This window comes from Aquarana catesbeiana, linkage group LG02 (genome assembly GCF_042186555.1).
Source record: "Aquarana catesbeiana isolate 2022-GZ linkage group LG02, ASM4218655v1, whole genome shotgun sequence".
Lineage (NCBI taxonomy): Eukaryota > Metazoa > Chordata > Amphibia > Anura > Ranidae > Aquarana > Aquarana catesbeiana.
In genome coordinates this window covers 379,168,762-379,192,434 of record NC_133325.1, presented here as the reverse complement: position 1 = coordinate 379,192,434, position 23,673 = coordinate 379,168,762, and the positions used below count along the sequence as shown (strand labels likewise).

The 23,673-nt window shown below is 43.5% G+C and overlaps 1 protein-coding gene across 1 annotated transcript in view; it reads right to left on the bottom strand.

Annotated features, from left to right (window-relative positions):
• LOC141128071 (multidrug and toxin extrusion protein 2-like) overlaps nt 1-23,673 on the bottom strand; it is a 181,393-nt gene that overhangs the window by 150,843 nt on the left and 6,877 nt on the right. Inside the window, exons 3-7 of the mRNA XM_073615137.1 lie at nt 15,944-16,012; nt 12,236-12,384; nt 10,429-10,471; nt 7,103-7,147; nt 6,353-6,450 (exon numbers count right to left, since the gene is read on the bottom strand). Of these exons, the coding sequence (XP_073471238.1) occupies nt 6,353-6,450; nt 7,103-7,147; nt 10,429-10,471; nt 12,236-12,384; nt 15,944-16,012 (404 nt within the window). The remainder of the gene's footprint in view (nt 1-6,352; nt 6,451-7,102; nt 7,148-10,428; nt 10,472-12,235; nt 12,385-15,943; nt 16,013-23,673) is intronic.

The following is a 23,673-nucleotide window of genomic DNA, read 5'->3' as shown; positions in this document are numbered from 1 at the left end:
AACCATTTCACAGAGCAGGTAAGTATATCATATTTGTTATTTTTAAAGAAAACCCTGCAGGCAGCGCACGGTCACGGGGCGCACCCAAACCATCCCCTGTAAATTATAGTATAGAGTGGTATAGTGGCAGGTTAGGGTAATATAAGGTGGTATAGTGGCAGGTTGGGGTGGTATAGGGCAGGTTGAGGTAGTATAGGGCAGGTTGAGGTGGTAATGGGCAGGTTAGTGTGGTACAGGGCAGGGTAGGGTGGTACAGGGCAGGTTGGGGTTGCACAGGGCAGGTTGGGGTGGCATAGGGGAGGTTGGGGAGATATAGGGCAAGTTAGGGTGGCATAGGTCAGGTTGGGGTGGCACAGGGCAGGTTGGGATGGTATAGGGCAAATTAGGGTAGCACAGGGCAGGTTGGCGTGGTATAGGGCAGGTTGGGGTGGCACAGGGCAGGTTGGGGATGCATGGGGCAAGTTAGGATGGCATAGGGCAATTTGGGGTGGCACAGGGCAGGTTGGGGTGGTATAGGGCAAGTTAGGTTGGCACAGGTCAGGTTGGGGTGGTATTTAGCAAGTTAGGGTGGCACAGGGCAGGTTGGGGTGAAATAGGGCAAGTTAGGTTGGCACAGGGCAGGTTAGGGCAGGTTGGGGTGGCATAGGGCAGGTTGGGGTGGCACAGGGCAGGCTGCGGTGGTACGGGGCAGGTTGGGGTGGTATAAGGCATGATAGGGTGGCACAGGGCAGGTTGGGGTAGTATAGGGCAAGTTAGGGTGGCACAGGGCAGGTTGGGGTGGCATAGGGCAAGTTAGGGTGGCATAGGGCAAGTTAGGGTGGCATAGGGCAGGTTATGGTGGCATAGGGCAGGTTGTGGTGGTAGAGGCCAGGTTAGGACTTTATGTAGTGACACTGCAGTAACTTACAGCATGCTTCATGCCTGCAGATGAAGACCTGGGCGGGGCTGCTGTGTCCTCTTCTCTATCTTCTTCAGCTGGGATATCAGCCATAGTGAAGGAGTCTATGGGAGGAGTGGAGGAGGCAGCCACACCCCCAGCTCCACCCACCAACTCCAGCTCACTCGGGGATATTAGCCTGACTGAGGAGTGTTACAGGCAGCCTCCCCTGCACTGCTGAGGGCCCTGCTCGCACCGCTCCGCTGCAAGCAATTTATAGTACAGTGTTTAGCGGCGGCCCCGGTGTCACCCCTCTGGTGGGTGTCACCCCCATAGCAATGCATTCATTGGTGGCCTGTAATGCAGGGCGCAGGGGTGCTGCCCGCCGTATCATGCGTCTGGCCCCATGTGGAGTGCTGGACGCATGGATTCCAATAGGGGAAACTGCCGCCCACTGCTCAGAGGAGGATCATGTTTATGATCGCACCGCTGTATAAAGGAATACAGCAGCATATAATCATTCATGTCAATAACAGGCTGTACACTGCACCTGGGCTGAAATTACACTGAATGGGTCCTGGCTAGGGATGGGCTATCTGTTCGGGTCGAACATGAGTTCAACTCGAACATTGGCTGTTCACCCGTTCGCCGAATAGGGAACAATTTGGGGTGTTCGCGGCAAATTCGAAAGCCGCGGAACACCCTTTAAAAGTCTATGGGAGAAATCAAAAGTGCTAATTTTAAAGGTTAATATGCAAGCTATTGTCATAAAAAGTGTTTGGGGACCTGGGTCCTGCCCCATGGGACATGTATCAATGCAAAAAAAGATTTAAAAATGTCAGTTTTTTCGGGAGCAGTGACGTCATCGCACCTTGCCAGAACGGGCGCTCGCTTGCTGGCCGGCGAATTGCTCGGTTTATGCTATAATCTTGTAAGTTTTCTACTTTACTTTTAATAAATTGTTTTATCGGAATCACACTATGGCCACTTTTTCTTCATCCCCATGTCCTTGAATTCGGTTGCTGCATTGTCTCTTTACATGCTTGGAGCCACGCTTTATAGAGGGACGTTTGACCATTAGCGGGACATCTGGATACAGTTCACTACGTGTTTGGTACCCTCCAATACGCTGTCCAGAGGATTGCTCCTGTGCTAGCCGCACACCCTGAGTTGGGTCCATTTACATGCTTGTTGTGCTTGCGATCTGGTAAGTGCATATTCTAGGCGGTGGAGGATCGCTGTGAGGGGTGTTTTCAATTCCTACCTTTTCACACAGGTTTTTAATAAGTAGTATCGGGGGACTCTTCCCATCTCCATAATAGACTTTCTAGTTTTCTGAGTTTACGGACTTTAATATTATTTTGCACTTTTACATGTTGATATGATTTGATGCTAATTTGTATTTATTCTTTACACTGATTGATTTCCATGCATTTTCTCATTTATGGTATAGCGCAGTTTTTTCCTTGTTGTTTTTGATTGGAGGAAGACGTAGAGGAAGAAGCGGGGGAAGAACAAGATGGAGGAAGAAAACCGAATGAAGACCAGAAGAGGATGGAAGAAGTGGGGAAAGAAGAAGACATTAATAAAGGCATTGTCAAAAACCGTCTTGTCTTTTTTAATATTTTTGACACTTTTTTTGTGAAATGGTAGGGGTACATTCGTACCCCACTACCATTTCACACGGGGGGACCAGGATCTGGGGGTCCCCTTGTCAAAGGGGGCTTCCAGATTCCAATAAGCCCCCCGCCCGCACACCCCCACAACCACCGGGCAAGGGTTGTGGGGATGAGGCCTTTGTCCCCATCAACATGGGGACATCCTCCCCATGTTGAGGGCATGTGGCCTGGTACAGTTCAGGTGGGGGGGCGCTCTCTCATCCCCCCCTCTTTTCCTGCAGCCTGCCAGGTTGCGTGCTCGGATAAGGATCTGGTATGAATTTTTAGGGGGACCCCCATGCCATTTTTTTTTTAAATTTTGACGCAGGGTTCCTCTTAAAATTCAGGTCTGGTATGGATTTTGATGGGGACCCCCACGCCATTTTTTATTTTAAATTTTGGTTCAGGGTTCCCCTTTATATTTATACCAGACCCAAAGGGCCTGGTAATACACTGTGGGGGAATCCCAGGCCATTTTTTCAATGACTTTTATGTGTATTGCAGAGACCCGACAATTCAGCAGCCGGCGCTACCGCTAGTACTTTTAAAGGACTTTTTTTTCCTTTAGAAATGTCATTTTGCTCTCGGACTGTTGTAAACACGGGAAACATGCGCTACTTTACAGGCATACTATAGACACCCCCCAGGTACGAAATTTAAAGGAATATTTCACATTTATTGTTTCACTTTAAGCAATATTAAATTCACTGCTCCTGAAAAAATGGACGTTTTCAAAACTTTTTTCTGCATTGATGCATGTCCCCTGGGGCAGGACCCAGGTCCCCAAACACTTTTTATGACAATAACTTGCATATTAATCCTTAAAATTAGCACTTTTGATTTTTCACGTTCGTGTCCCATAGACTTTAACGGTGTTTGCGTGTTCAAACAAATTTTTTGCCTGTTCGCATGTTCTGCTGCAAACCGAACAGGGGGGGTGTTCAGCCCATCCCTAGTCCTGGCCTGTTTGTAGAGTGGGGAACAGTGTTAACAGAATAACAGTGGAGGAATTTTTTTTTTCCAATCTATTCATCTTGTATTGTGACACCAGAAATGTTTATGTCAAAGATTTGGCAAGCAGATGTATGGATGGATGGTTGGACAGAGCACACAGACATCTGGCATTTTTTTCTCCCTGTCAGGGTCTCTCTAAGAGCCACAATTTGTGCTGGCAGAAAGGAATGCAGGTGCTCTGTCTGTCCCATGGAAGATCTTTAACAAAAGCCTTGCTGGTGTTAGAATACAGCCTGGGTGGTCTCGTTCTCTGGACCTGCTCTACTAACATCCATTATGCCACACAGCAGAAATTTGCATGTGCTCTTCATGCTGGCAGAAGGTGTTGCTATCTCTCTTTAGTCCAAGTGTAGGGAAACAAATTTACTGTGCATCACTATAGCCAGAGTCTGAAAAATCTCTCTGCCTCTTGTATTTCATCACCTGTAGCACAGAGGAACACACAATGATGTCTTCAGAATAACAAAAGGTAGAATGATACTATGAGAATAACATATTGCTGACAGCCAGGAGGAAACAGTGGCTTGTGATCAGGAGGAAGGAGTGACCTTTGTATCAGAATTTAAGCCATAATTAGCCACCACATGAAAGAGGAACCATAGGAGGATCTTCCCAAGCTGATAAGAATATTTATCACAGGCTTTTTAAAAAAAGCCCTTAAGGTGAGGGTACACCAGGTGGGGGGGGGGGGGGGGGTGCACATCGTATGAAGATAACGCCATCATGGTTTATGTTTGGACTGTTGAAATATTAAGGATTTTTGTGCACTTTCCCTATATATATTTTTGGACATTGCATGAAGATATTACCATCACGTTCTATGTTTATGCTTTTATAATGGGCTTTTCATATTATTAAGGATTTGTGTGCATCACACGGAGCACGTACCCTTTTATTATTTTATATTTTATGTTTGACTTTATCACCTTTAGAATATAGGATATATGAATTTAGTTATTAGTTTAGTAGTTATGTACATATATATATATATATATATATATATATATATATATATTTTATTTTAGCTCTGCACAATTGGTATATTAGTTTGTATTGTCACATTTGGGAAGTGTGGGTAGTGTTGGCAGCTGTTTATTTTCATTTTTATTTATTTTTATTTTATTTTAATTTATTTCATTTTATAATTCCTTAGTGTTTTGACTTTAGGGTAGGAGTGTGGCAGCTCACAAGGTTTTATCTACTTGGTCATCTTAAGCACTCCTACCTAAAGAAAGAACAATACCTGAACTGGAATGTTCTCTAGCATTAGAAAAATGCATACTGAACCATGATTAGTTGGGCTCGTAATTACACAAGGACTATGTAGAGGTCAGATGACCCTGTTCTTTTCTCGTCAGCCAGCCGAACACCTGTCCTAAAACCTCATCGGCTGGGATTGGAATTACCATCCCCTGTTGCTGGAGCGATGAATTCCTTGTTGCTACAGTATGTTTTGGGTGCATTTATTTTTTGTATAGCTGGGCTAAGTGAAATCCATAATTTCTATTCGTATGTTGCTGGAATCATTTTTTTAATGACATGTAGTGGTTAAAATAGATGGCTTGTTGTATAGATAGGGTTAACATTTTGATAAGAAAGGTCAAGATTGAGACTAAAATTAGACAGGAAGCCATTGGTGTGTACACTCTTGATGAAGTATTAACTGATGAACTGTGTTGAGTGGGCATGGCCATGCTGACATCATCATGCAAACCAGAAGTCTTGCTGTCAGAGAGCCTAGGTGGTGGGGTTAGCTGAGCACATTTCATAGTGCCATTATAGCATTTTACAATGTAAGTGTGATTTTATATGCCATTATTTAAATAAATTGAGACACTTTTGTGCTATGTGAAGTCTCGTTTCCTTTGTTTCGTATTGCTAAACTGAAAGGGAATATTAATAGAGATATGAAGGAGAGTGATAGAGCCATATATATATGGAAAGGCTGTGGATTGATTTTAGCAGGTGCTCCGTGATCATTAATACTGGTTGTCAACACCATTGATGAGTTCATTTATTTCATAAATATTATGGTGCATACCAGTACTGGACCTCTGGTTTCGAGCACTTTCAAAACAACACATCTGTACTTTATTTTTCCATTTTTCACTGTAGGAGTGGCTTGCTTGAATGCCAATATTGTGCTAAATATTGGTTTAATATAGACGTGCACTTTATAATACATACATACTGGGCTTTTTTTCAGCAGGAACTAGGGGGAACTCAGTTCCACCACCTCTGGCTCGGGTCTTTTGCTCCCTGCTCACCGCTATCACTTGGTAACACTGAAGTCCAGCTTCTGCGTTTACAAGTGGTAGCTTATCTCAGGTGCCCAGGGTTCAGTGCAGTCATGGGCAGGAGAGGGTGCGTGGTAGGCTGCACCCTCTGTGGTCTTCATTTTTTCCCTGGTGACCAGTTGTTGATGCTCCTACTGCATGATCTCCCTTGCAAGTGACTGTAGTATAGTATAGTATAGTATGCTGGGAGGTACTACAGCCGGATAGGTGTTTCAGCTTAATATTGCAACAAAGGTAAGACATATGACAGATGGTAGAGCTTTTAAGGAGGGGGGGAGAAAATGAGGGCAGAGGAGGGAGGGGGTTGTATGCAGAGGGAAGAGCTACTATTTGATGCCATTTGGCAGGTATGTGTGACGGGCATGGTTGAGTTCCTGCACCTATTCTCTGAGAAAAAAAGCCCTGCATACATATCTGCATTGTCCAGAACACACACATACACATTGGGGTTGATATACTAAAACTGGAGAGTGCAAAATCTGTATAAGTAAATGTGACATACTTACACTACTCCCATCTTGAAGACGTATATGAAAATAGCATTGACAACAGCATTGATAATGTTTACTGCTAAACAAATAAAGAACTGAGGCCACAGAATACCCTAGAAAAGGAAAATGTATGTTTGTGTCATTCTGCATGAAAATAAATTACATTTAATAAAAATCAGGGCAGGCTTTTATAAAGTCATAAAGTGCTATGTGTAGATCTATGATACTAGCTGCAGGTTGTAAGACCAGAGAATGATCGGCCATTGCTATGTACACCACCTATCTTCTCTTAAGATAAAGCTGCTGTATTCTTATTTAATTTTGTAAGAAAGCTGCAATACACCTTCTGGTGCATCTATGTGACTGTTTCTATGTTTATTAGTAAGGCAAAGCACATGTAAATCATAGCACATAGCATAGGACTCATATTTTAATCCTAAATAATTGTATTAATTTCAATTGCATTTTAGAGCATTTGTATGTTTTGTGCCTTGCTTTTGCATGGTTAAAAAAACTATAGTGATATAATTGAAAAACATTTTTTTTTTAAAAAGGTACAAAGACATGAACTGTTAGGGGTTGGGTTTAAGGACCCTAAGCGTAAGGGCAATAGATGAATCAAAAGCCAATGCCTAAGCTCTGCTCTTTATGTTGATGCTAAATAAGCACATATATAAATTAAAAGTGTTAAATAGGGGAAATTACCTGTAAATGAAAATAATATGTTAGCCATGGAATATAGATTCAACTTTGCAGGACTTTTACCTGATTTTGTAAATATTTGAATTGCAGTTGCTGAAGAAATACTGCCTGTAATGAAAATAAGAAGCATATAAAGTACAATTTAGCAAATGCACAATAAATATGCCATATTGGGTAAGATTTCATATCATTGTCCCATAAATAGAGACAAATGTAGATCAGTAAAATCCTATTGACTTTGTTTGAGCAGTACGCATGGTAGTTCAGAGAGGGTGTTTGACCTGCTTTGCAGCAAGTCCTATTGAGGTGCGTTTGAACTGCAGGCAAAGCAGGTCATACACAGCCTATCTTTGTGAAATGCTGTGTTTTTACCATTTTAAAGCATGCATTTGCATTTGAATAGCAAACTTAACATTTGAGAACACCCATCAACATGAGTCACCAATCTAAAAGGGGACTTTCTAGTAGTGTGGAGAAGGGTGATAACCCCCTTTGGGCTTTTATTGTTGTTTGTGCCTCCACTAAGGACATTTCTCCCACTTCCTTTAAAAAAGCCAGTGGTCAGCATGGTGGGGACAAAAGAGGAAAGCAATTTGGTCAGAGTAAGGTCAAAAAGATGCAAATAGTATTTACCAAAAAGTAACATACTTCCAGTCCTAGTCTAGCAACATTTATTTACTGTTCTGATTTTGTAACAGATTGCAGAACATCCCCTTTCCTCCTCATCTCCATATGTGGGAGGTGCCCTGTGATTTAAAGAGGAAGCTGAGAACAATGATTACTGATAACAGTCAGGGGCAGAGTGTACATGAAATAGGCAATTAAATAGTCAGCTCACTAGGTTTCTGCCTAGATCAACAGGTATTTTTATACACTTTTATAAAGCAGATAAAGCAAAACACTTTCAATAATATTGAACAAAAAGGGAGTAAATAAGAAAGTTATTGTTTGGGCTCACACTTTAAGCTTTTTAGCCTTTTTGAAGTCTCAGCAGCAGTGCTACCTCTGTTAAAGTGTCCCAATGTTGTTAACATTTCTGTGAACTGCAGCATTGCCCCATATAGCCTAAAAACTAGAAAGTGAAGTTCTCTCAAACTATTTAAAATTTGTAGGGAATTGGCACCTGGCTGCCAAATGAGAATTTGTCTCTTTCTAAATTAGACCACTTTTCCATATCTATTGCTTAACCAGGGTTGTAGGCTGTTCCTCCAACAGGCACCCATTACTAGTTGTACAAAACATGCTGGAACATATAACATTCCTGTCCTGGCACTCTGCAGAATTACAGTGGTAGAAAAGATGCTCCAATTTACTATGAGACTGCACAGGGTAAAGCTCTGAGGAAGCCCATCAGAGACTGGGAGCTCTGCATGTTTGATCGGATTGCCACCCTCTCTAACACTGGTCCTATGTTTTGTGTGCTTTGTACCTGCTTAATGCTCTTAATGCTATAAATCCCAGCATACTCTGATCATTTGAGGGACAGGGGCTGGGCACAATTGGAGTGAATATGAAATCTCTGTCCCCTGACCATGGTGATGGAATTTTGAGTAGTGGTGGCTACTACAGTGACTCCCAGCTTTCACAGAGATGGAATATGCATACTTACATTGATCCATGTAACTATGGAAAAAAATATTTAGAAATTTAGCTTTAAGGATATGAATCCAACACATTATTCTGTAAGAAGATTGTACCCCTTTTTAATCTACCAACTGATAATTGAAGATTACATATTCAGCAAAACTTGGGTCTTTTAACCTATGAGTGGTGAAAGGATTTAAAATGTTCCACAAGTTCCTTCCCATTCCCCTTCTTATTTTCTGCTACCCCTCTGTCTTTTATTCCTTTTGCTGCTCTCTCTTATTTTAATCCTCATTTTTGTTGATGGATGTTTAGTTCACCAGGTGTTTTTTTGTCTCATGCATTCATGCTGGGACTTTTTTTTTTATTTCTTTTTTTTTTCCTGTCAATGTATATGGTATATGCTCCATGGCATTGTAAGGCACCCAGATTTGTAAAAAAAAAAAAAAGGTCCACAAGTGAACTTTTTTGTTCCAAAATTTCATGTATATCCCCACCTATTCCTAGTTCTTTCTTTGTTTTACCCATAAAAACCTTCATACATGGAAAAATGATCATATAAACCACAAAGAAATTGATGCAGTTAATGAATGCCCTGATTGAAAACTACTGTGATTAATTGCTATTCCAAAAGACTGTTTTATTACACAAACCTACATACACTACATTGACAACATTTGAAAATGTCCCTATTGGCCTGCAGATTGTATTGGTCATATAGGTTGTAGAGGTATATTCACTGTACACCAGGATATCCCTTAAATTATGTCTCGTTTTGCTACCAAGTTTGTTTTTTCCCCTACTATCTTGAGCAGGTTGCTGTTCAGAATAAGAATTGGCTAATGCTTATTAAGCAGGATACACACTTTTTTCCAATGAGATCCAAATTTGGTGACCATACCTAGTTCAATTTAATTTCTTTGTTTTTCTTGGACTCAGAACCTCTGATCTATTCCTCGCCATTGCTATTGATGTGCACTTTTTCAATATATAGTTTTATACATGTACTTTAAGTCTTCTTATGAAAGATCCGATCTCAGAGTAGTTTCTATGAATTCACAGAAACTGTCTTGTAGGGATTCCCTTAATCAAAGACCACCGACGATGACTGATTGCTGGTGATGAGCTTGGATTTAGGCTATGGTTTGGCCTGAACCCAAGCTCTGCAGAATCTGAAAGTTAGCTGACATTGCTAGGCAAATTAGCTGTGGGCAGGACAAATCCTCTTTCTAGGATCCAATCCATCCATCAATGTAGAATCTTTTTGGAGCTGTGAAGGAAATGCATTGTGGAGGATTGCTGTGGCCTCAGAGACTGTGTAGGTGGATTGTCTCAACCAAGAGGAGATACAGGCCCTGTTAGCCTAATCTGTAATAAGAGAGAGAGATTCCAAAGAATGGGTGAAGGGACTTAAGCCACCATTAGGTTAATGTCGGATTTTATTAAATGCCATTTGAAATTTAGTTTGATTTAATTGGATTTCTAGTCTTCCTTTCCCTACTTTTTTAAATAATTGGCTACACAAGCAATGTGGAGTGGACTTTGTTTATGAATATTTGTTGTTGAGCACAGGACGCAACACTGTTCATTTTGTAGCATTTCATTATGTATCTTATGTTTTGCAATGTTGTTTTGTTTGAAGCTAAAGCACTGTATTTGTGAGCACCTCTTGGCAGCCCACCCTACCACTGGTGACATAGAGGTTGAAAGAAAAGCAATTACAACAGTATCACCTGAAATAAATTCATGAGAAAATGTGACTGTATAGAAATAGGTCCCAGACACAGAAGACAGGGTGTACTTACAGGTAGAGCGGGTAAAAAGATCATCACATATTTTTGCGTTAACCTGAAAAGAAATGTATATATGTCTTATTACCTTATGAATATTGAATTTATACATCTTAAAGAGGAACTACACCCTCCTATCATTTTCAGCCAAGGAAGCTGCCATTTTGGCCTTTGTTTGATCTTCAACTGCCATGATGCTGCACATGCGACTAGTTTTGACATCAGCCATTTGATGGTTTGACAGTTTGGTTGAGCGCACAACCAATGTGACAGATATATTTTAAAGTAGTTTTAAAGGTTCGGCTTTAAAAAAAAAAAAAAAAAAAAAGCCATACTAACCTTCTCTGTGTAGTGGTTTTGCACAGAGCAGCCCTGATCCTCTTCTTCTCGGGTCCCCCACTGGACCTCCTGGCTCCTCCCCCTTTACCAGTGCCAAAAAATAGCAAGCCACTTGCTATGGGGCACTTGTGTGTGCTTGCTCCCAAGCCCTGCTACAGGCATCTATAGAACACATAGGGCTGCGGCTCGGCACTGCCCCCCACTCTCTCCTCATTCGCTCACTGGCTGTGATTGACAGCAGCGGGAGCCAATGGCTCCCGCTGCTGTCACAGCCAATGGGTAGAGGGAGTCCCAGGACAGTTGAGGCTCTTGTGCACATTGCTGGATCAGGAGGGAGTTAAGATGAGTATTGGGGGGGATCTGGGGAGAGCAGCACACAGAAGGATTTTTATCTTCATGCATAGAATGCATGAAGGTAAAAACCTTCAGCCTTTACAACTGTTAAAGTAGAATTATGGGTAAAACGTTTCTTTTCATTTTGGATAGAGCAAGGGAGGGTTATAACCCTGTCAGATTTTTTGTTGGCCATCTTTGTCCCATTGTGAAGATTTCCCTTCACTTCCCGTCCAATAGCCAAACAGGAAGTGAGGGGAAATCCCTGCAAATTAGGGGAATTTCTTGAGGACCCCCAAGGTCATCAGTCCCCATTGGAAGATTTCCCTTCTATTACTTTTCTGGAGACAATCCAAAATGTAGGATTCTTTTGTACTTTCACTTTCAATGATAATGGTAATTAGGACAAATAGAGAGGGTGAATCTCCTTAATGGGTGCACAGACAGCAATAAAAACTGACAGGTGTTATAATCCCTCTCTACTTTATCCAAAGAAAGCTAAAAAAAAGTTTTGCCTCTAGTTATACTTTAAATTAATGGGTTTAGTTCCGCTTTAGGTTTATCAACTTATATGGTAATTGCCTCTCTTCCCACCTATTCATTGTGTAGCAGCATGCAAAACAAATGTGAAGAAGAATAGGAAGTGCCTGAAAATATTCTCTGTTGAACAAGTAGTTCCACAGAAACATGTAGAATTTTAAAAGCGAATATCAACAATTGATAACTGCAGGACAGTTGTGCTACAGCGAATGTGGCAGGCAGAGTGATTAACCTAAAATTAATGTACTGGTATTTATTTATTGTTTTAAATATTATGTCCATAGGCTTTAAAAATAAAAAATGCAGCCATTGCCGCAATGCTTATCTTGTCTCCAGTGCAATGCAGGAAATCCACAGCCAGCCTCTTCTGAATTTAATAATGGCCAGCTTCATTTAATATCCTGAGCCAAGGTAGTAATGGACACACCTCTCTGTGAGCCCAAGTAGTCTTGAACACACCTCTCTACATCGACCTGGGCTCAAAGTACAATAGCACAGAGGGCTAGGTTGACATGATAACATCTGGAGTTTGGCTTTACCTCATAGTCAATAAATTAATTGTTTCATACATGTTTGCTAAAGGTAATAAGTGGGAGGTGATCATACTAACCTGGCAATATCTGGGTTCTGTTTGAACAGTAGCAATATCTGTTCTGTATTAATAAGTATTGACCAGCAGGGGAAGCAGCACAGCATTAGAATAAGAATTCCTCTCTGCAGGATTGTTCCCACTCGCTTCATATTCTTGCTGCCATATGTCTGAAAGAATGAGAATATACATATACATATATAATTGTGTATTAACTGTGGACTTTGAGGCAAGATTCCAGCAAATGCCTAAATACACAGCTGGAATCCAAATCTATAAACTTCTGTCAGGGTGACACCACCATTTCCTAGTTCAGTCTTGTAGATTCCTAGATCACTTGCTACCTAAGACGTGAGACAGAAAGCTGTAAAGCACACCAGTAAATAAGGACCCATTCACATCATTGTGGTGCATTAAAGCACATCTTACCACAAATCACTATACTCGCGTTAGCACGTTATGGTGCTATTCACTTTCAATGGCACCCCGATGGACTAAGGCAATGCACATTTGATCGGAAAATATAAAAAGTTGGCGCAAACTCAAATATAAATATGACTTAGTATCTTGCATAAATAATAACCACACAAATACAAAATTAAATAAGAACAAATCCTCAAACAGGAGACCAAACACCAAAGAACAAAGTCTGTGTATTGACAGGTACTCTTAATTAGCTGTGCTTCACCTTCACTCGTGCAGGAGAAATGCAGACTCACCAGATGGCTAAATCATGGGAGACTTCATATGCACAGATCTTTTGGAAGGTATAATATATCCCTTGATGTATCCTTATGCTCATAGGACAATGTAGCTTGGTTAAAGCAGAAAAATTCACATAGCGCAATAAGCTTCAATATGAACCGAGTGCCAGAAAAGGTAAAGTGCTCATTTGCATATTAAGGTGCTAATTTGCTAGCACCAACATGTACAGCGACAGAGACACCATTTCCCCACGGCTCAGCGTGCGTTCCACTGCAGCAAAAACCGGAACCAACCGTACCGGAAATGACGTCAGCATAGGCGCAGCCTCAATGCATTTCGTGATCAACACGTCAGCAGGAAGCTTGCTCTCTGTCATTTTACTGTAGCCTTTTATACTCTGCTGGGCTAGGCAAGGCAATCTAATTGATAGGCAATCTTATAAGTGTTATACTGCATAAAGATCCAAATTAATTTATTCAGTAATAGCAATCATAAATTCATAAATTAATAGATTAAAGGGGTTGTAAAGGTTCGTGTTTTTTCACCTTAATGCATCCTAGCAGTGACGGCCGAACCAGACCCCCCCCCTCATTTACTTACCGGAGCCCATTCACCTGCTGTGCGCGTCCCCCGGCGTCCACGGAGTCTGGCCGTTGATTGGATAGATAGGATAGATTGATAGCAGCGCAGCCATTGGCTCGCGCTGCTGTCAATCACATCCAATGACGCGGCCGCGGCCGCCAAATCTTCCGGGGCTGAAGTGGTTAAAAGAGTTTTTGACATCATTAAATAATAATGCATTATTATTATTATTATTATGCATGATTATTCAATTCTTGAATCTAGAAATATATAGGAGCGGTAACCAGTTGTTCACGCGTACTTATTTTAAAGAGGTTGATCGAAATGGCTATGTATCCACATTTTTTATAGAAAATATATAGAACAAGAAAACACAAAACAAATATTAGTTACAGTGCTTTGAAAAAGTATTCATACCCCTTGAAATTTTCCACATTTTGTCATGTTACAACCAAAAACGTAAATGTATTTTATTGGGATGTTATGTGATAGATCAAAACAAAGTGGCACATAATTGTGAAGTGGAAGGAAAATGATAAATGGTTTTCATAATTTTTTACAAATAAATATGTGAAAAGTGTGGTGTGCATTTGTATTCAGCCCCTCTGAGTCAATACTTTGTAGAACCACCTTTCACTGCAATTACAACTGCAAGTCTTTCTGGGTATACCTATACCAGCTTTGCACATCTAGAGAGTGATATTTTTGCCCATTCTTCTTTGCAAAAAAGCTCAAGCTCTGTCAGATTGGATGAAGAGCGTCTGTAAACAGCAATTTTCAAGTCTTGCCACAGATTCTCAATTGGATTTAGGTCTGGACTTTGACTGGGCCATTCTAACACATGAATATGCTTTGATCTAAACCATTTAATTGTAGCTCTGGCTGTATGTTTAGGGTCATTGTCTGCTGGAAGGAGAACCTCCGCCCCAGTCTCAAATCTTTTGCAGACTCTAACAGATTTTCTTCTAAAATTGCCCTGTATTTGGCTCCATCCATTTTCCATCAACTCTGACCAGCTTCCCTGTCCCTGCTGAAGAAAAGCATCCCCATAACATGATGCTGCCGCCACCCTGTTTCACGATGGTGTGTTCAGGGTGATGTGCAGTGTTAGTTTTCCACCACACATAGCACTTTGCTTTTAGGCCAAAAAGTTCAATTTTGGTCTCATCTGACCAGAGTACCTTCTTTCACATGTTTTCTGTGTCCCCCACATGGCTTCTCGCAAACTGCAAACACGACTTCTTATGGCTTTCTTTCAACAATGGCTTTCTTCTTGCCACTCTTCCATAAAGGCCAGATTTGTGGAGTGCACCACTATGAGTTGTCCTGTGGACAGATTCTCCCAACTGAGCTGTGGATCTCTGCAGCTCCTCCAGAGTTACCATCGGCCTCTTGGCTGCTTCTCTGATTAATGCTCTCCTTACCCGGCCTTTCAGTTTAGGTGGATGACCATGTCTTGGTAGGTTTGTAGTTGTGCCATACTCTTTCCATTTTCGGATGATGGATTGAACAGTGTTTCATGCCATGAGATGTTCAAAGCTTGGAATTTTTATAACTTAACCCTGCTTGAAACTTCTCCACAACTTTATCCCTGACCTGTCTGGTGTGTTCCTTGGCCTTCATGATGCTATTTGTTCACTAAGGTTCTCTAACAAACCTCTGAGGGCTTCACAGAACAGCTGTATTGATACTGAGATTAAATTACACACAGGTGGACTATATTTACTAATTAGGTGACTTCTGAAGGCAATTGGTTCCACTAGAATTTAGTTAGAGGTATCAGAGTGAAGGGGGCTGAATACAAATGCACGCCACACTTTTCAGATATTTATTTGTAAACAATTTTGAAAAACATTTACCATTTTCCTTCCACTTTACAATTATGTGCCACTTAGTTTTGGTCTATCACATACATTCCCAATAAAATGCATTTACGTTTCTGGTTGTAACATGACAAAAATGTGGAAAATTTCAAGGGGTGTGAATACTTTTTCAAGGCACTGTATAATACAATAAAACCTGCAGTATATTCTCATTGCAACCAATATAAAAGAATAAAGAGTAAGACTAGGCAAGGATTTAAGAGATGTCCTAAGGCTCTGTTTACTTCACCATACATTAAAACATCAATATTTCTCTTAATTGTTGGTCTGTATAGCTGATAATGGGTTTTGCATATAAAGTAAATCATTCTATAAATTCTAAAAATCATTTTTACTAACATAATTATTTGACTAAAGGAGTTTGTGCACAAGAGCATTTTCATGTGCCAGGGCAGTATAGTGCCTAAAAACGGCCTTAATGAAGAGACAGCCATATGAGCAAATGAATAAACAGGCTGCTCTAGGTAGCCATGGAATTCCAACATCCTCCAGCTAAAGGGTCCCAGAATGTATTTGCAAAAAATGGTATAACATAAAATAAGGCCTATGGAAAAAATACCTGGGACATCATTGTATCACATCCACTACTCATTCCAGAACCAATGGTTATGCCAGTTATATTTATAACCTGTAAGGAAAAGAGATTGGTGAATCATATAGACATTTACTGTACATGTAGAGGAGCTGTAAAAGTGATTAAAATAAATTTCTATTTATAAAAGAAGTGTGGTCATGATCCCGGTATCAGGGTCTGAATAACCAATCAAAACCCCTGCTCACCACTTATCTATTCAAACCTGTAGAGTGCAAATATCTGTGTACCTCCATAAACACTACAAATGCTCTGCAACAGGTATAAACAAGGAAATAAGATTTAATTTGAAAGACTATTTCTCAAAATATAAATGGTTACATCACTGGTTGTAGAATGGATGTAACTGTATGCCCTTCATTTGCTACATTGGGCACACTTTGAAGTTGATTTTTCTAAAATTGGAGCATGCAAAATCTGGTGCAGCTCTGCATAGAAACCAATCAGTTTTCAGGGTTTTTTTTGTCAAAGCTTATTTGAACAAGCTAAAGATAAAAGCTGATTGGCTACCATGCACAGCTGTACCAGATTTTACACTCTCCAGTTTTAGTAAATCAACCTCATATCATGATTCTTCCTAATACTATACAGATTGGAGCCTTGCTGCATTTTCTGAAAAGCTAAATATCCTGTCCTTTTTTCCAGATGTGTTACAACAGGTATTGACAGATATACTGCCATGATATACATGTGAAGAGAAGGTGGTGGAAGAACTAGAGTCTCTACTAACAGTAGTATTACATATATACAAAAAATATTTGCCCAATAAAAAGGACTTGTACTATGAAGTTGCTTGTAATAAGGGCTCAAGTCCTGCGGGAACGCCTTTCCCGTTAGCAGCTGCCTCCTAGCTGGAAGTCAGGAGTGGGTGATGGAGGGACAGCCTTCACTGCCCCTGCATGACTCTCCCAATTCTGCCTACTGTCTGCTTTAAGTGACTCACATGGAGCAGAGGCAGCAGATCAGAAGTGAATGGGGGGCAGGGTGCGCGTGCAGCACGGCTGGTTGTGTCCCTGGAACCCTCCAGTGTGTCCTGGTCCCCAGGTCCCTCCCTCCCTTGCGGTATCGACTCACCCCCACCCCCCCAGCCAAGCAAATGTACTGCTGACCAAAACATGAGTAGCAGCTCCTCTCTGCCCAGCTCCTCCCGGCTCTGAATAGTACAGAGGGCTCTGATCCATGTTCCCTCTGACCATGCCAAGCTTTCTGCACCCCTCACTATACCCCCCAACTCCGACACTGTCCTCTGTCCTCTACTCCTCTCCTGGCCCTATGCAGGAGCCCTCTCCTCTTCCTGCACCTCCCATCTACCCTGCCCCCATCACTGTTCACCCTGCCCCCTACCCGTAGAACCCTGCCTTCCTCACTGTTCACCCTGTTCCCACCCCATAGAACCCTGCCTTCCTCACTGTTCACCCTGCTGCCACCCCATAGAACCCTGCACCCCTCACTGTTCACCCTGCCCCCACACCATAGAACACTACACCCCTCACTTTTCACCCTGCCCCAACCCCAAAGAAACCTTCCCCCTTACTGTTCCCCCTCACCCTGCTCCCTACCCATAGAACTCTGCCTTCCTCACTGTTCACCCTGCCCCCTACCCATAGAACCCTGCCTTCCTCACTGTTCACCCTGCCCCCGACCCATAGAACCCCACCTTCCTCACTGTTCACCCTGCTTCCTACCCATAGAACCCTGCCTTCCTCACTGTTCATCCTGCCCCCTACCCATAGAACCCTGCCTTCCTCACTGTTCACCCTGCCCCCTACCCATAGAACTCTACCTTCCTCACTGTTCACCCCACCCATAGAACCCTGCCTTCCTCACTGTTCACCCTGCTGCCTATCTATAGAACCCTGCCTTCCTCACGGTTCACCCTGCCCCCTACCCATAGAACCCTGCCTTCCTCACTGTTAAACCTGCCCCCACCCCATAGAAAGAGATGGGTAAATAATACCCTAAGTATGATGAGTTTATTACTCGCTGACTCACCAATTAGGTGTGGTCTATGCCAAAGCAGAAAACCAAGTAAAAGAAAAAGAAACAACTGTAAAATACAAACTGTAAAAGTAGGCAAAAATATGACCAAGCAGCGTAGTATGGACAAAGTTTAATGAAAAAATTGGTTAAAAATTGTACGGAATGACATCCATATAGATATGCCAATACCTTCCAAAATTGAAAATAGCACAAAACATACATACATACAATAATAAAAACAATCCCGGTGTCAAGGCTGGGCTCAGCCCTTCCTTCTCTGAGCTCGCTGCTCAGCTGTCAGCAAATTGCCAGCTCCTATCTCTCCACAGTTACGCTGCTGTTGATGATATCCTGCTTGTCAGTCCTGCCTAGTCCAGTCCAGAGGAGCTCTGCCTTCGCTTTGGTCAACATCACAGAAACTGAGACGCTCTCCTGCGATCCTGTTTAAGACTTGCTTTGCTGACATCCCTTCTGGCTCCAGATCCTGCTTGCTGTTCCACTACATTGATCCCTGACTTCTGGCTTGGCTGACTATCTGTTCCAGGTACTGAACTTTGGCTATGTTTTGACTACGTTTGTTCTTTTTACTTTTATTATTAAACAAGTTTGATTTAACTGTACTTCTGTCTTGGCCTGATTTCATGGATTCTGATAGTAGATGAAGGCCATGAATTCAGAAGATGCAGTCAATCCACTTGTTGGTAATATTTTTTCCAGGTTGGATGAACTGGATCACCGCATGGATCAGTTTGCCATGGCGCTACAAACGCTCCTGAGTCGCACGGCTCACCTGGAATCTCCCATTGTGGCCGCCCCGGTACAACCTATGTTGCAGGCTGACCCTGCTGCTGCTCCAGTCTCCGTGCAGGCACCCGCCTCGAGTATTACCTCTATAAGAGGTATGTCCAGTTCTGCTCCGCTTCCCCAGCGATTTGGGGGTGATCCAGTCCAATGCAGAGGGTTTCTCAACCAGGTTGAGATATGCTCTGAGATGCTGCCCCGGTCGTTTCCCACGGACAGAAGTAAAGTAGGTTTTGTGATATCTTTACTTTCTGAGAGAGCCTTGGCCTGTGCAAACCCTCTATGGGAGACACAAAAACCTGTTGCCTTGAGCTACCCTGAGTTTGTGTCTTCATTTAAAAGGGTATTTGATGTTCCCGCACGCTCCGCTTCTGCTGCCAAGTGCCTCATGTCCATCAAACAGAGTACGAGAACTGTTGCCGACTACGCCATTGAATTCCATACTCTGGCAGCAGAGGTTGGGTGGAACAATGAGGCCCTCGTGGCTGCATTTTCTCATGGTCTCTCGAATACCATCAAGGATGAGATAGCAGCCCGAGATATACCCACAGAGCTGGAGAAGTTGATCAGGTTTGCCATCCTCATTGACCCCAGACTCTCTTTTAAGGAGCCCTGTACAGGACTCCTATATGTTCATCTCCGAGGTTTGCAGTCCCATCCCTGCCTCCCTCATCTCCCATGCCTCCTGGTACCGAGTCGGTCAGTGAAGGTGAACCCATGCACTTGGGCTTCATGTGTCTCTCTGCGGATGAGAGAACTTTTAAGATGAGGGAGAGACTGTGCCTTTATTGTGCCCAGGCAGGTCACTTTTTGAAGTCTTGTTCTACCTGTCCAGGGAACGCCCGAACCTTGAGGTCCTGTCATGGACAGACCTTAGGTGACGTTGTTTCATCCCCAGTTATCCAGAAAGATAAGCTCCTGGTCCTGGTTACCCTTTCTTGGGCTGAGCTGTCCTTCGAAATAAAGGCTGTAATCGACTCTGGGGATGCAGGCCTGTTCATTGATGCTGCCTTTGTATCGAAGCACTCGATTCCACTGCAGCTGCGTGACACTCCACTTGCCATTGGGGCTCTTGATGGGAGACCTCTACAGCTTGCCCATGTGACTCATGAGACGGTTCCGTTGTCCATGGCCGTAGGGGCTCTTCACCATGAGATAATCCAATTCCAAGTTATTTCCTCACCTAAGTTTCTGCTGGTTATCCTTGGTTACAGAGGCACAACCCCTCTTTTAATTGGCTCCGTGCTGAGGTTCTCTCCTCCTCACCACAATGCAGTGAGACATGCTTCCAGAAGGTAGCCAAGGTCCTGTGCACCTCTTCACTCTCCTCCCTGCCGGAGGAGTACCGCGATTTTAGTGATGTTTTTGACAAAGGTCAAGCCGGTAGTTTGCCTCCACACCAATCGTATGATTGTGCAATTGACCTTCAACCTGGTGCCATACCCCCTCATGGTCGGGTTTACCCTTTGTCGGTCTTGGAGCATAAGGCCATGGAGGAGTATGTTGAAGACGCACTTTCTCGAGGTTTCATCCACAAATCCTTGTCTCCTGCTGATGCTGGTTTCTTCTTTGTGAAGAAGAAGAGTGGTGAACTGAGACCTTGTATTGATTATAGGGGTCTCAATCGTTTCACGATTAAGAATGCCTATCCGATTCCATTGATAACGGAATTATTTGACCACCTCAAGGGAGCAACGGTTTTCACGAAGATTGATTTGAGGGGGGCATACAATGTTGTGAGGATTAAGGAGGTGCGACGAGTGGAAAACTGCGTTTAAAAACAGAACAGGCTATTATGAGTGCCTCGTGATGCCTTTTGGCCTTTGTAACGCTCCGGCGTTATTGTTGCAGTTATGTGTGGTGGTTTATCTCGATGATATCCTCATATTTTCCAAGTCCCTGGAGAGCCACCACACAGATGTCTGTCATGTGCTTCAGAAACTAAGAGAGAACAATCTCTATTGTAAACTGGAGAAGTGCGAGTTCCATTGTGAACAGGTTAAATTGCTGGGTTATGTCATTTCCACTAAATGCCTCTCTCCCAGAAGGGCGCGATGGGCTCTTTTCTTGTCAAGTTTCAATTACATTGTCTCATTCTTACCCGGTACTAAGAATTTAAGGGCTGACGCCTTGTCACGACAATCTTCCTCCACTTCCAAATTGGAGTCAGTTCCGGTTCCTGTGATTCCTCCTGATCGTATTCTGGCTACGGCTTGCACCAGTCTCACTTCTTTGGGTGACAAAATTCTTGCTGCTCAGGTCCATGCTCCTCCTGAGAAACCTTGTGACCGCTGCTTTGTCCCAGAGAGTCTCCCTACTGCTGTGCTCCAGACTTACCATTCTCCCAAGGATGCTGGCCACCCTGGGAAGAACCAACTCTTTTGGGCCATTTCCCAACAATTCTGATGGCCTAGTCTACGTGCTGACATAACTGCCATCGTAGCTGCCTGTTCTGTGTGTGCTCAGAGTAAGACTCCATGACACCTTCCAGTGGGCCTCCTACAACCCATACTCAATGGAGAAAGGCTCTGGACCCACCTGTCTATGGACTTCATTGTGGAGTCACCCAACTCCCAGGGCAACACAGTTATCCTTATGGTGGTTGACCGGTTGTCAAAGATGTGTCATTGTACTCCACTTAAGAAGTTGCCCACTTCTATGGAACTGGCTTCCATTTTCGCTTGGGAGATCTTTCACTTACATGGGCTACCCAAGGTGATTGTCTCGGACAGGGGTAGTCAGTTTGTGTCCCGGTTCAGGTGAGCCTTTTGTGCACAGTTGGGAATTCAGCTTGCTTTCTCCTCTGCATATCACCCACAGTCTAATGGGGCTGCAGAACTAGCCAAAAAGACCTTGGAACAATTCCTACGTTGCTATATTTCTGACCATCATAACAACTGGTCAGACCTATTACCGTGGGCAGAGTTTGTTCAAAACAGTGATTTGAATTCTGCTCCCCGATTGTCCCTGTTTATGGCGAATTATGGTTCCCAACCTTCCATGTTGCCTGACTTGTTTGTTCCGCAGAGTATTCCTGCATTAGAGGAGCATCTCTGTGGTCTTCATTCCACTTGGGCACAAGTCCAGGAGGCTTTGCGACATGCTGATAGGTACAGACTCCATGCTGACCGTAGATGCCTGCCTGCGCCTTCCTACCAGGTTGGAGACAGGGTCTGGCTGTCATTTCGCAACCTCCGGTTTCGTGTTCCCTCACTGAAGTTCGCACCTAGTTTTATTGGGCCTTTCTGTATTCTTCGCAGGATTAACCTTTGGTCTGCAACTGCTTTACTACCTCGGTGCCACGTACTCACCCTGTACCCGTTGAGAACCACGAGGAGTATGAAATACAGTCCATTGTTGACTCATGTAGGTTCTGTGGGCGCAAACAGTACCTGGTGCATTGGAAAGGGTACGGTCCGGAGGAACGCTCTTGGGTCTCATCTTCGGACATACATTTTCCCCTCAAGCCTGGTGGTTCTCCGAGGGGAAGGGGTCGTTGAGGAGGGGGTACTGTCAGGGCTGGGCTCAGCCCTTCCTTCTCTGAGCTGGCTGCTCAGCTGTTGGCTAATTGCCAGCTCCTATCTCTCCACAGTCACTCAGCTGTTGATGATATCCTGCTTGTCAGTCCTACCTACTTAAGCCGTCCAGTCCAGAGGAGCTCAGCCTTCGCCTTGGTCAACATCACAGAAACTGAGACGCTCTCCTGCAATCCTGTTCAAAACTTGCTTTGCTGACATCCCTTCTGGCTCCAGATCCTGCTTGCTGTTCCACTACATTGATCCCTGACATCTGGCATGGCTGATTATCCGTTCCGGTTACTAAACTTTGGCTATGTTTTGACTACGTTTCTTCTTTTTACTTTTATTATTAAACAAGTGTGATTTAACTGTACTTCTGTCTCAGCCTGATTTAATGGTTTCTGACACCCGGTGTCTCTGAGGAAGTCCGCGGATTGGCGGACGAAACGCAAGCATCAACGGAATGACGTCCCCACACCCGGATGTGTTACCAGTTGGGATGGGTGAACGGTTCAGCCTGAGCATAAATTTAGGCCGAACTTTCATTGTTCGGTTGTCCGGCGAACAGCCGAACAAACGGGTTTCAATCTATTCCAATCTATGATGTATTCACCTGGTGCTCCATAAGTTTAAATACATTTACGCTATCTCCTCACGCTTGTAACAGTAAAAGCCGGCCGGCTATTCAATAAGCTGTTGGCGTGTGTGCATTGGCATTGCATGGGCACACCCTGGTAACACGGGTGTGATGACGTCACTCCGTTGATGCTTGCGTTTTGTCCACCAATCCGCGGACTTCTTCAGAACCACCGGGATTGCTGTTATTATTGTATGTATATATGTTTTGTGCTATTTTCAATTTTGGAAGTTATTGGCATATCTATATGGATGTCATTCCATACAATATTTAACCAATTTCTTCTTTAAACTTTGTCCATACTACGCTGCTTGGTCATATTTTTGCCTACTTTTACAGTTTGTATTTTACAGCTGTTTCTTTTTCCCCCACCCCATGGAACCCTGCCCCCCCCCTCACTGTTCACCCTGCCCCCCTTATAGAACCCTGCACCCCTCACTGATCACCCTGCCCCCACTCCATAGAACCCTGCACCTCTCACTGTTCATCCTGCCCCCACCCCATAGAACCCTGCACCCCTCACCCTGCCCCCACCCCATAGAACCCTGCCCCTCTCACTGCCCCCCCATAGATCCCTGCACCCCTCACCCTGCCCCCACCCCATAGAACCCTGCCCCCTCACTGTTCACCCTGCCCCCACCCCATACATCTCTGCCCCCTCACTGTTCACCCTGCCCCCACCCCATAGAACCCTGCACCCCTCACTGTTCACCCTGCCCCCACCCCATAGAACCCTGCCCCTCTCACTGTTCACCCTGCTC